The 14,250-nt window shown below is 39.2% G+C and overlaps 1 protein-coding gene across 8 annotated transcripts in view; it reads right to left on the bottom strand.

Annotated features, from left to right (window-relative positions):
• CHD2 (chromodomain helicase DNA binding protein 2) overlaps positions 1–14,250 on the bottom strand; it is a 112,976-nt gene that overhangs the window by 75,112 nt on the left and 23,614 nt on the right. For 4 of the 8 annotated variants that reach the window (XM_014842513.3, XM_070495930.1, XM_014842512.3 and 1 more), the window contains 6 exons: positions 13,724–13,785; positions 7,129–7,236; positions 4,713–4,853; positions 3,118–3,251; positions 1,757–1,982; positions 66–166 (listed from right to left, as the gene is read on the bottom strand). In XM_014842513.3, the coding sequence (XP_014697999.1) occupies positions 66–166; positions 1,757–1,982; positions 3,118–3,251; positions 4,713–4,853; positions 7,129–7,236; positions 13,724–13,785 (772 nt within the window). The remainder of the gene's footprint in view (positions 1–65; positions 167–1,756; positions 1,983–3,117; positions 3,252–4,712; positions 4,854–7,128; positions 7,237–13,723; positions 13,786–14,250) is intronic. The other 4 variants (XM_070495920.1, XM_070495938.1, XM_014842514.3 and 1 more) reach the window with 1 other exon arrangement.

The raw sequence follows: 14,250 nt of genomic DNA, 5'->3' as shown, positions 1-14,250 counted from the left end.
CCCAAAAGCAAAAGCCCTTGTTCCTGGAGCCCAAACCCTGCTAAAATAAGTTTCCACATACTTACCTATCACTCTTTCTACTATCTGGTACTGTTTGTTCAACTCTGAGGCCAGCTCTTGTTGGCAGTTAAAATACTCCACATCTTCGGGAGAAACCTTCCCTAACCTGGACAGAAGACAGAGAGAAAAAGTACATACTAATTAGATTTGGGGGATCCATACACATCTATCAAAGCAAAGTCAAAGGCAGGAAAGGAAACTTAGTCTTTACTTCCACCTGTGCCTTTAGTAATCTTCTACTAGCAACTAGGCCAGAGATTTTACAAAACAACATACACTTTCAGAAAACACTGAAAACCTTACATTCATAGGACACACCAGTCATTCTCCGCTCTGATGTGGCCTATTTACAAAGTAAAGAAAACTAAAAATAACTTTTATTTTTGAGGAAGATCAGTGCTGAGCTAACATCTGCTGCCAATCCTCCTCTTTATGCTGAGGAAGACTGGCCCTGAGCTAACATCTGTGCCCATCTTCCTCTACTTTATATGTGGGACGTCTACCACAGCATGGCTTGCCATGTGGTGCCACGTCCACACCCAGGATCCAAACCGGCGAACCCTGGGCCGCAGAAACAGAACGTGCGCACTTAACCGCTGCGCCACTGGGCCGGCCCTAAAAATAACTATTTTGTGTGATAAATTCATATATCTAAACAGACCAGGACAATAAAATCGTCTTCCAGCTTTAAAAGAAAACACGCCTTTTTTCATATATGGATGTGCTTTAGGAGTGATTAAATGTGGCTTTTTGGGAAAACTAGTTATTCTCAGCACCAAAACTCTAGAAAAGGACAACAGCAGCAACTTGAAATCAATATTACTATACTTGTGAGGGTTTTAAATTTCTAATTGCTTTACAATCTACCCCTATCTTAGGGATGTTTATTTTTGTTTTCACTCAAAGGAAAAATATGTGATTTACTGAAGTAGCACATTTTCCATAGTGGTAAAATGGGCATTAGAACCCATCTGTCGCTATTCCTAAGACAAACTAACCTGACCACATCATACTACAGACAGGTATGTCCTCAGCTACGACTAATAAGAGTCAGTTTAGGTTTGTGTGTGCTGTACCCCCACAGATTTCTCCTATGCAACCTCACACATTCAAAGCTGTAAGCAAACTAAAAACACAGTGGGCTATCAGTTTCAGAAGTTATCTAATCGTTTCCATCACATCATTTCTGCAAATTACGTAAAACCAAGATTAGTTTTAAGTGTATCATAACCCAGAGAGTTCTAGAATATTAACTCCTGACATCTAAGCTACCCCAGCATAACCACAGGAAAATAACAAGGGGCTCAAGAACATGAGCTCTGGACTCGGGCTGCCAGAATCCCAATCCGAGGTCCACCTGCAGAGCTGCTCCATACCTCGCTCTTCCCACTTAGACATTTTGTACAAGGGTACAAATCTAATAGGCTAATTATGGCGAAGACTAAGGGGATCATGTCTGAAAAATGCACCATAAGCTAGTTACTATTAAACTCTATAAACTTGGTGGCCATAAACAAAAATATATAGTGTCTTCAGTGACAATTTTATAAAATGGAATTGCGGCTGGCTCCATGTTCAGATGATCAAGGCAAAATTTGAGATCCTAAATAGCTGTATTCTCCATGCATTATTTTTAAAAACCCTCCCTTCCCTCAGGCTGCAAATATATTTCTCTAATCCATGATGGAAAACATACCATTGCTTGATTTCATCTTCTTTCTTCTTGAAATTCTCTAGCTTTTTTAGGCCTTTCACTTTCTGCTGCTGTAAGGACTCTTCACTCTCCCACGTGCTATGGATGTAAGACCAACCCTTCCACTTGATGAGGTACTGGACTTCGCCTTCATCCTTTTCAGTGTCAAAGTCACCACTAGGGTCTCCATTAGCTTCAATCGCATATACAGTAGTAGAAGCTCCAGTAGCTGCAAAAAGATTCAGTTAAACTTTAAAAAGTGTATTAAACCAGACATTGAAAAGCTTCCCAAGTGAGTAATTGTCTAAAGAGTTCCTTTTGGATAAAGCATCAAAATATTTTGACTTGAAGTAAGCAGAAACGCACAAATACAGGATGAACAAAATCAATCATTTCAAATATTTTTCAAAACGCAAACCCAATTTTTACACTTTAAAACATATTCCAAAATTTGCAGGTGAAATCAAAGAAATCTTTGTGTCTAAACACAATAAAAACAGAACAGCCACATCTTTGTGTTTAGATCTCTACTAACTCAGAAAACAAACCTGTCTTTCTAGGAATATTAAGAATAAGGTAAGAAAATAAAAATCTCCTCCCCAATTATCATCCACCCAAAGTTCTCTATTAACTCTCTTAACCTCAAGTGAGCCTAGATGGAAAAAAGGACAAAGAGAAAGGAATTAGGCATTAATTTTGATATTTCATTTATAGAAAAGTTACTTTAAAGCAACTGAATTATGAGATATCTCAATTTGGATATAAAAAAATCTTCACTGTTGTCTAAATATGTATTTAATCAATTTGATACTTTTTACAAGGAGATTCAGAAACAACTAATTAAAAGTAGATTTGCTTAATGTTAATAAGCAAGCGTCTCTGCTACGTTACTGCTTTTAAACCATGAACATTTATCTTTACTCAGTTAATTTTTTTTTTTTAAAGATTTTATTTTTTCCTTTTTCTCCCCAAAGCCCCCAGTACATAGTTGTATATTCTTCGTTGTGGGTCCTTCTAGTTGTGGCATGTGGGACGCTGCCTCAGCGTGGTCTGATGAGCAGTGCCATGTCCGCGCCCAGGATTCGAACCAACGAAACACTGGGCCGCCTGCAGCGGAGCGCGCGAACTTAACCACTCGGCCACGGGGCCAGCCCCTTTACTCAGTTAATTTTAAAATCTCAAAGATATGGTGGATACAGTCCTATATCCTCAGCTCTGAAACATGAAGATTGGGTCAAAAATCTTCCACATTTCACAACAAATAAGGGCATGGACACAAACTTATCACTTCAGAGTTAGAACACATAAAATTTGGGCCTTATTGAGCAGATATAAGAAGTAATTTGATTCCCAAAGATGCATACCTCCTTTCTTTCCCAGCCTTGAATCTAAGACCTTTTCAATAGTTTCACTATTATCCTGCTGTTCATCAACTCCTTCTCCAGTCATTTCAATGAGGTCATCTGAGTCAGTCTCAAAGTCATCATCTTCTTTGTAACTGCGTGAAGAATAATGCCGAATAAATAAGAAACTGTTTTTTCAGAATTAAACACCACCATACATAACATCATCAGAATAAGGAACCAGACCATTTTAGCTCCAACATGGTATTTTACAGATCAGCCACAAAATCACTGGGCACGGAGTTCATTTCTCTTCCTAAAGTACTGGTGCATGTTCATAGACAACTGCAGAAAAGCTAACTCACATTAGACAGAAAATCACTCTATTTGTAGTAATTTGTGTAAGCAAAATACAGAAAACTAAAAGGACACGTTTTCATTTTTTAATATGAAATCATTACTATGTAAATAAGAAAATAAACACAAAGAAAGAAAATGCATAATGAATCAAAAAAACTGCTACTATTTCACTAGCAAAAGAGAATACTTCTAAGATTAAATAAACGTTTCAACCCTGTATTTTTGTCTCCCAATAATAAGAATATGATATTTAAGAATTCTCAAACTGTTGAGAACTTCAATAAACATATTTCCTGGTAATAAGACATTAAAATGTAACCTTCCACCGTATATTAACAACAAACGGTTTGGGAGTCACACAAGAGAAAACATAATCCAGGATTCAATATAGTTGCAGGAAGAAAAAGTGCTAAGCTACACATCAGCACACTCAAAGCCTAGTCCTAGCTTTGGAATTATTAACTGGATGCATTGGACAGGTAATTACTATCTCTAGGACTCAGTTTCACTATCTCTAAGTAGACGGAAAGAAACCCGCGCATGCCCCAATAGAAAATTAAATGCCCTTTGAATTATAGAAAGTAAAATATTAATGTTGGCATTATCTATTCCTTTATTTGATTTTCTACTAATGCTTCATATCTTATTAGGAAGCTTGAAAAAATTATTATACCCAAATATCAATACATAAGCTGAACGTGGGAAGAATTTGTCCGATTCAAAGAGCAATTCAGAAGTGAGAATACAATCCAAACATCTTTCCTGAAAAACGATGCTGTAAAATGAAGATAACGTCACTAAGCCACTTTGACAGGATGTGAACTTGAAGCAATTCTCTTTATAGGAATGAAGGCTTGAAACGAACTATGCTACTCTTTCCATATTTCCGTTGCCTGATAACCATTCTTCTTGCAAGAACACTGACCAGACTTCCGAATAGAACCTCAGGACATAGACTTAAAAAAAAAAAAACAAAAAACCATCATTTTATTTGTTCATAATTCTGTGGGTCAGAATTTCAGATTCAGAATACTGGGGATGGCTTATCTCCGCTCCATGAGGTCTGGGGCCCAGAAAGGTTGACTTGAATGGCTGGGAACTAGCTGGAATGACCAAAGTCCTATATCTAGAGCTTCCACAGGTCATTCATTATTTTCACATATGAAATGCACAACCCTGGATGGATCAGAACCAAGTTCTAGGCAACTACACTATCACTCTCACAACTGATGAAAAGCCTCTGGGGCATAACCTACCTAACATTTTTAGCCGCTCTGCGACGAGTCTGCCTTTTGGGAGCTTCATCATCTTCGTCATCATCATCAGAGGAATCTTGCTTTTTTCTCTTTCCACGCTGAGTCTTAGGTTGCTTTTTAACACGAGGCTTGGGCGCTGTTCTAAAATGAGAAGAGGAAAAAAGGCAAAGTTTTTACTTTATCATTTGGTGTCAACATCAAATCTATATAATAGTATTTCCCAGAACAGGGGTTCCATTCAATAGGATTCACCAGGGGAATGTTAGAGATGTATATTCCTGAGTCTCATTCCCTGAGATCCTAATTTATTAGAAATCTGCATTTTGATCATGAAAGAGATTCTAATGTTGATAATAATCATTTATAGGAGAAACAGTGGGTTCTGAGGCAATGGTTCTCAACTGTTCCTCAAGATCACTTGACATAAAAATACACATACAATATGTCGCTGATGGTACCAATCTGGCAGGCAATTTGAAAATATCTATCAAACTTACAAATAGAACAACTTTACTTCTAAGAATTGATCTTACAGATATACACCAAGACAGGGATGATAAGGTATTCAGTGTAGTATTATTTACAATAACAAAAGATCAGAAAAACCCTAAATGTTCATCAACTGGGAACTAGTTCAATAAACAGAATACTATGTAGCCATAAAAAAAAGAAAAAAGGTGTTTTCCACAAACTGATATGCAAAGATTTCCAAGATACTGAAAGAAAAATGCATATAAGATGCATGGAATGCTACCAACTGCATAAAGGGAATAAAAGGACAAGAAATACCTCCACACATATTTCTATTATGTGTGCGTAAAGTATCCCTGGAAGACTACCGAGACTGCGCCCTGCCGCAGACCGAGGGCTCAGACAGCCCCTCGAGACTCCCCTCAAAGTCACGACTGAGAGCCACCATCTAGGAGCTCTCATAAAGAAATCCCCAAATACTCTTTTATCAATGATAAAAAGGTGAAAAGAGAAGAGGGAGACAGGAATTCACAATCACATCTATCTGTTTCTCTCCTACCTACCGTCACCTACACTACACAGATGGATGATTAGAGATTCAATAACTGATGGGTAAAATCTAGAAGACAGAACTGGAGTGACATTCCAGTCCTGAGAGCTTAAACTTAGAAGGAGACAAAACTCATTTGATGAAGAATTTCCTCGCTGGGATGAGGGGCTGGGAGTAAGACACAATGTCTGAAGCCAGGGGTAAGCAAACATTTTCTGTAAATGGCCAGAGTGTAAATATTTTAGGCTTTGCTGGACAAGAAGCAAAACTGAAGCCACTACACAGGTACTTATATAATGAGATGAGATGCTATCTTATTGACAAAATTCAAAATAAAATAATAAGCGAGTACATTTTTTGTGATACGTATCTACTAATAAGAAGAATAGAATTCTTTTTGAAGGGGTAACATTTCACTTAAGTGGGGTTCAAATTCAGTGTTTCCCTATTATCAAACTATAAATGTTCCTTTATAAAAGCTATACTTAGCTCACGGTCATACAAAAATAGGTGGTAAGTGGGATTTGCCGAAAGACAATGGCTTGCCAACCCCATCCTAAGCAATACTGCAAGGAGGTAAATTTTCCTGGGGCCTCTCTGCCTCCTGCCTTTCTCCATCACCAGTACCTTATGTTGCCATCTGTCTGGTCAAAAATTCCAAAGTTTCCTGCCATCTCAGCCTACTTCGTTCTCTGCACAATCAGATTCTCTGCTTAATGTTATATAGATTACATAAACAAGGTAATAAACAGTGAAGTATGCTTTCAACCAGCCAAACATGTTATAAACCTAAGAATCAGTTCTCCCAAAAAGAAGCTATACACTAGTCAAATACACAGGAAGCTTTTTTTTTTGGTGAGGACGATTGTCCCTGAGCTAACATCCGTCACCAATCTTCCTCTCCTTGCCCAAGGAAGACTGTCCCTGAAATAACAACTGCACCAATCCTCCTCCATATTTTGTATACGGGACGCTGCCACAACATGGCTCGAAAAGTAGTCCATGCCCGGGATCTGAACCTGTGAATCCCTGGCCACCAAAGCAGGGCACGCAAACCCAACCAACATGCCACCGGGCTGGCCCACAGGGAGCTTTTTTAAAAGCGCATGATACGTTCGCCCCTCATAACTAGTCTGCCATGGAGTAAAAAACCGTAAGATTCATTCTGAGCTGCACGCCATGCAAACACCCACAATCAATATAAGTAGTTCAGTCATCTAATCACTTGCTAACAATGTAGGCTGGCAAAAAGTGAACCACAGATGTTCAAAACCCAGAATCACAACATATTGTATAACATCAATTAAGGCTCTCCTTCTAGCACTGCATCATCTTCCTCAATCTAACACAAATTAAGCTCAACCAGAAGCAGAGATGTTCAAGCAAATGCTGCACCTTCTGGGGACAGGTCTTCTGGCTTTCACTTTTTTTTGCTCTGGTTCACTCTCTGCACTGGTGCCTTGTTCCTGTTCATCTTCTGAGGCCTCCCGTTTCCATTTTTCTCTGTGATCAAAAGCAAAGCAAAATGATTTTTTTCTAAGAGAATTCAAGATTGTTTAGCTTGAAGAATCTGACAAATCTAATTTTGATCTGATTATCCAAAAGGCAGATCATGTATATTTTAGGTATTATGCTAAAAAAGCTCCATTTAAATTTTGGTTGCGTTCCTTCCTGGACTATGTAATATCTATTCCTATTTTATCTCTGATAATAAAAATAAATGAAACTGGAAACTAAAATGTATTTTTTAAACTATTTGTTCTGGAAAAAAATGCTGTTGAGCCTCTCATCTTCTATTTTGACTTACTATCATTGACAGGATTGAAGCCATAATATATACTAGGATCAGTGGTTCTAAAATTTTAACATGAATCAGAACCACCTACAGGGCTGGTTAAAACAGATTTCTGGGCCACAGCCAAAATTTCTGACTCAGTAGGTTTAATGTGAGGCCTGAAAATTTGAATTTTAACAAATCCAAGATGATGCTCATACTGGTTAGACTTCTTTGAAAACTACTATACTAGATATTTTAACATCTTTAGAACACATTTAAGGAAACAATCCCTAAAATTATTTTTTAATGATAAACCTATCACTTACTGAATAATCTGTTCAGCTAAAGATGTAGTTTTTAGTAATTACTACATACAGTAGGTGTTCCTTTGTTCCTTAAGATCTTAGGAGGCTTGAAAGAGCCATACCCTATAGGTGTCCTACTACCTCAAACAATTTTTGAAATTTACTTGAAGACCAAACAAGATGTCACAGGAGCTTAGCTCATTTCTCACCTGTAGTCAAGAAGGAAGGGACAAAATAATAGCCACTGGGCATGAAATTGCTAGGGAAAAAAACCTTACAGGCAAGTACCTGGGGTTTCTCTGTAAGCAAAACAATTACCACTGTGACTCTGGGTCTATAAATAGGAAAAGAGGTTTCACAAAAGACAACTGTTGCAGAATTGCAAAGTCAAATCAATATTCATGAGAGATAGGTCAAACAGCAGAAGCTTGTTGCAAAAAGGTGATTCCTGAGAACCTTCCTAAAAGGTGCAGGAGCCACCCTACACCTGAACTAGTAGAGACTCCAGGGGAAAAAAATTTTCAAACCTTTCATGAAAAAGCAGTGAAGCACTTTTATGTACATGATTCAAGTCCTACTGGCACTGTTTGTTGCATATCTTATTTCCCTAAGAGTAGGTGACACCTTGTGGGGAGGGCCATTTTGTTCATCTTTGTGCCTGAACTTAGCAGAAAAGCAGGTAAATGGAGATACTCCTTTTGTTAAATGAAGAAATTATTAAATGAATCATATCAGGCTATCAGTCAGACAGGTAGGGAGCTTTTGGAAGCAGACTGGTAAGACATTACGGCCTATTAGCATTGTCTAATATCCTTCAGCCTCTCTTTAAAACAAAGACCTCCTTATATCTAACTATAGTCTGGGCACCTGTCATTCTCCTTCCCTAGAGCCTTGAAGAATAAATGTTTGGTAAAGAATCTAAGGGATACAAAGTGATAGCCAGGAAGGAAGAAAAGAAGATGTCTCCAGCAACTGGGAGATTGGCACATGAGGCTGCCATCTCCCTTGGACTAACCCCACAACAGTTTACCCTTCAGAAGGGGTTCACACAGTCAAACTGGGGAGAAGTGGTTTCACAGGAAACAAGCTTGGAAGAACACAAACAATTAAGACCTAAGGGAGAGTAGATCAGATGACGAAGACCTTATAGTTACACAATGTAATTTACATAACTCCACCAGGAACTGTGACTCGAAAGCAGGGCAGCCTAATGAGGTCCACTTCTACAACTTTAGGAGACTAAAATGGCAGTAAACACCGAGAGAATGGAGGTTGAGGCTGGAGTTTTCCAGTTAAATTGCAGATTTATAGACTTACGGACAACCAGAAGACAGAATCTTCTAATATGAGACCGTAAAAAAACTTAGCACATCAGCTGGTCCCAAGCCTTCCTCCTAGAGAAGGAAACTGAAGCCCAGTGAGAACAAGCTGTTTGGCTACCTGTCAACTCTGCAGCCCTCCTACTCTCAATCATAACCCACTGAAGACCCAAGAATCAGGAAAAATTGAAGCCAGGCCTACGTGCTGGGAGGATTTCAACAATTGGAGGCTTTAAAAGGCCTAGTTGAGTTTATGCGAATGTGTATTTGAAATTGGCTGAATTATTTTAAATTTGTTTTAATTTTCAAGAACAGGAAAAAAAAGTAAGTTAGGATCAGCAATACTAAGTAACTCTGTATAAGGGGTGAAGAGAAAAGAGGGATCAGTTACAAAAAGGTTACTTCCTGACCCTGCAGATGGACAAGGTTCTCTGGCAAGTGAAACTGCTATCCATTCCTAGGTTATTGGCTTCTTACATAAGGCAAATTTTATGAGCAAGCTTCCCTAAGCCATACATTCTAAGTCGGGCTACAATGAAGAGGAGTCCAAAATACAAGATTGTGATCAAAAATTTTTTCCTGTGTTAAAGGAGACTTGAATTGCCAGATCCAGCTCTGAGAGGGCATCAAAGGACTACACTTAAGAAAGAATCAATGGAATTTTTGCCAAAATTTTGGGAACTTGAGAGAAAAATATCAAGATTTGGCCACTGAGGCCCCAAGGCAATGTAACAGACATGAAAAAGTCAGAATACAAGTTAACTGGGTACAGTTTTCTTCCTTTATTGGGAAAAGGTGGTTGCCAGGACGCAAATCCTGAGACACACAAATCAAATCTAAACAAATGTAAAGGAGGGAATGAATGAAAGCCATTCTAAAATAAAATGGGCCTCAACTCTGGCCAAGAGTGCCTGAGGCTTCCTATTGACTGTCTCTAAGAGCCCAAAGAAGGGAATTTCTTTCTCCTCTACTTTAGAAGGCAGACCAGGAAAAGAGGGGAACAGCTGCTTTAACTTCATTGATTTCCTGGAGAGGATGCCTTTCAGGAGCAAGTTCGAATGAAGAAAAGAAATCTGGAGCTAACAGGGATGCTCCTCCACCATGTCACAGGTTTGGGACAGACTCCCAATTCAAAACACTGGAAAGGAAGAAATAACTATGATCCTAGGAGAAAAACTTCTTTTTGGTTAAATTATCGTCAAAATATTTTTTTTTAATTCCAGCTGGGAGAAAGGGTTCTGGAACCATTATAGAGTGGCTTTAAGCATTACTGGGACCAGTATGGGTCAGCAGAAATCCTAAACAACACTTCACAAATTTGAATAACACTAATAGGTACTGCATGAAAAAGGGTTCAATCATCAAAACAGCATGAGGGGTTAAATAAAACTCAAAAATTTTGTTTGCATGACTTTAAGTCAGGGATTACAATCTCAAACACCCACTGGGGCCAACTAAGGACTGTAAATGGGGTCAAATGGAGAACTCACGGCCCAATCAAAGATTACAAAGACCACTGTTATTAAAATCAGCAACGACTGATTTTCCAAAAAGAAGTTAGAAATCTAGATTCTTATGCACCATCTCTCAATTTTCAATGGTGCCCAATAATTTGAAGAGTCTTTCAATATTGTGGAGGAATGTTATGCTGTATAACTTGTTCTAAGCTTTTAAAACACTAACTCACATTATGACTGGGGAATTAGTTCCTTGTTAAGACTGTATTCTTCAAAAATATCAATGTCGTGGGGGCCAGCCTGGTGGTGTAGTGGGTGAGTTCTAGTGCTCCACTTAGGCGGCCCCGGTTCAAGGGTTCAGATCCCAGGGGCAGAACTACACATCGCTCATGCTGCGGCAGCGTCCCACATGCAGAACAGAGGAAGACTGGCACAGATGTTAACTCAGGGACAATCTTCTTCAAGCAAAAAGAGGAAGATTGGCAACAGATGTTAGCTCAGGGCCAATCTTCCTCACCAAAAAAAATAAATAAATAAAAAATAAAAATATCTATGTCATAAAAGCAAAGAAAGGCTGTGAAAGTGCTCTAGATTAAATAAAACTGACAACTAACACAATATCTAACCTTAGACTGAATGCTGTAGTGGAGGTGGAAAAATGTTAGGAAGGACACTATTGGGTCAATTGACAAAATGGGAATATGATAGATAAAAATGTTAAATCTATTTAGGTTAAAACTGTACTGTGCGTCCGATACAGAGCATCCTTATTCTTAGGAAATAAACACTTCAGTATTTAGGGCTAAAAGGCCATGATGTATGAATCTTAAATGGTTCAAGAAAAAATATATGGGGCTGGCCCCAGGGCCGAGTGGTTAAGTTTGCATGCTCTGCTTTGGCGGCCCAGGGTTTCCCCAGTTCAAATCCTGGGCATGGACACAGCACGGCTCATGGGGCCACACTGAGGTGGCATCCCACATGCCACAACTAGAAGGACCCACAACTAAAATATACAACTATGTACTGGGGGGCTTTGGTTAATTTTTAAAAAAAAGTTTAGGGAAAAAGCTCCTTTTAAAAACTGTTGAAATCTGTGGTACAATCTGCAGGGTTTCAGAAAAGCATTTTCCAGGGCCGGCCCGGTGGCACAGCAGTTAGGTTCACACGTTCCACTTTGGCGGCCTGGGGTTTGCCGGTTTGGATCCCAGGTTGGGACATGGCACCACTTGGCAAAAAGCCACGTTGTGGCAGGCGTCCCACATGTAAGTGGAGGAAGATGGACATGGATGTTAGCTCAGGGCCAGTCTTCCTCAGCAAAAAGAGGAGGATTGGTAGCAGTTAGCTCAGGGCTAATCTTCCTCAAAAAAAAAAAAGAAAGAAAAGCATTTCCCCGTGCTAATATTTCAAAGCGTCCACTCCCTCTGAGTCTCTCTCAATTCTGAAATTCACTTGCCCACACACTCGGTTCTGCAACACTTGCTCAGATCACAGAGGGCCCCTTTAGTGCTGTGCGTTGCAACTTAAGTCTCAGCAGCTGCAGGCCTCCTCTAATTAATCTTACTAATTATAATTACCTTGACTCAGGAGAAGACCTTCCCCCAAGTCCCAGCACTCACCAGCTGCCCAGAGGGTGGCAGGAAGGGAGGCTAGCCCAGTCCCAAATAAAGAAGCGTGAGGGAACTACCTCAGCTCCTGGTACGTTCCTAGGGAAGAGCCCCTAGGGGAGGCAAGCAGCATTACAGAAGACACACTCCCCTACCAGGAACTAAGAGGTTCTACTCAGGGGAAATAAAGGTCAGTGAAAGCCTCTGAGAGTAGCCACTTTGGGGAGCTTTTAGGGTTGACAGGAGAGGGAAAATAAGTATAGAAGCCAGTCAAAAGACTAAGTCTGATGTGTTATACGGTGGCTGAAAAATTGCAGGCATCTGCATACCCAGATAAGGCCATTAAAAGGGGAAGTCACAGTTTTCAAGTACAGCACCCTTTAGATCCCAGATAAGAGACCAGCAGCAGTCAGACAGTAAAGGAAGGAGCAGAAGCATGGACTTCCCAAAAGGCAAACAGAGCACAGAGTCCCCCAAGCAGGTCCATGGCACAAAAGTCTTCTAAGATGCCAAGAAGTGCAGGCTTACATACACTTATTATTTCTCTACCTCTAACTAAATATTTAACACACAAATGAAAACTGTATGTGCTCTGGGAAGGGCAATATTAAATACCTGACTTTTCTTAGCATAGTTTCTAATAACTCTACTAGGTCGGCAGAATAAGAATTACTCTACTTTGGAGATGAAGAAATGGGTTTAAAAAACTCAAATTACTTTACCTTAGGCCAAATACTTACTAAAGATTATTAATATTTGGGAACAGCAAATATGTAACTGGGGCTTTCAATAGGGGCCATGGACAATGGTTTACCATAAGAACCCCCTGATTTGTGTGCAAAGTTTTGATATCTACATTTTTCTGAGCATACAGGCTGTAGAATTCAGATTGTCAAAGGGATCCACACCCCTCCAAAAAAGATTTTTTAATTATTTATTTGAAAGAAAAATCAACTATTTTTCACCATAAGTAGAATTTTTAAAATAAATTTTAAAATGAATGTATAATCTATGTCATAAACGAATTTCACATTAAGCCCAAGAACGAAAATTTTCTGGCTCATGAAGTGCAATATTAAAATTATACGGAAACAATAATGTGAAATTTCACACTAAAATGTACGTCCAACCAATATAATTTTGCCATGCCAACACAAAGAACAAATGAAAATGAAAAATGGAAAATCTAAATCTGTTTCTTGCTTAACTAGGATAGAATACCAAATACTTGGTTTTGCGCACATTTTTAAGAAAAAAATAACTGGGCTCATCAGATGAAATAAGCTGGGGTCTACTCCACAAAGTAGTCCCAGCACATATGGAACACCTAGATGTGTAAAACTGAGAGTCTTGGGCTTCCATTGCTGCTGCTGCTGCTGCAGGTCAAGACAGACAAGAACCCAAGACAGTAAGAGACAGAAGTAGACTCTGGGACCCGGGTAGACTGAGGACACAATGCAGGCAGTCCCAGAAACGTGGACATGTCTGAAAATACTACATTAAGTAATTTCCCCCATGGAAGACTTACTGTTTTTTCAGCTGCCTCTGGCCTCTTCTTTTTGGGCTCCCACTCTCAGAGCCGCTACTTGCCTTCAGTGTGTGAGGGGGGAAAAATGATTACAGACTTTAATTCACAGTTCTTAGGGACAACGTTATCCCCTGGTTCAACAATCTACTTGATATAACATTATTAATATGAGCTTTTAGACCGAAAAGAAACCTAAGCATTTGTCTGGTGGTGCTCACTCTTGTTTTGCTCTGAAAATTAATGTCTGTCGATTACTACTGAGTTATCTCTAACACCAGGAAATACTTCTCAGCTTGACTTCTAAAAGAGCGCAGTCCAGTAAAATTTTCTGTGATGACAACAGAAATGTTCTGCAGCTGCAATGTCCAAAAGAGGAGCCAGCAGCCACAGGTGACCACTTAGCCCCTGAAATGTGGCTACTGTGACTAAGGAATGGAATTTCTCATTTTACTTAAATATAAATTTTAAAAGCCACCTATCTAGAGGTGACCATACTGGATACTTCAGATCTAGAATATCAAACGAAA

The sequence above is a fragment of the Equus asinus genome, chromosome 2 (assembly GCF_041296235.1).
Source record: "Equus asinus isolate D_3611 breed Donkey chromosome 2, EquAss-T2T_v2, whole genome shotgun sequence".
Lineage (NCBI taxonomy): Eukaryota > Metazoa > Chordata > Mammalia > Perissodactyla > Equidae > Equus > Equus asinus.
The sequence above is the reverse complement of the archived record's forward strand: the minus strand, read 5'-3'. Positions and strand labels throughout refer to the sequence as shown.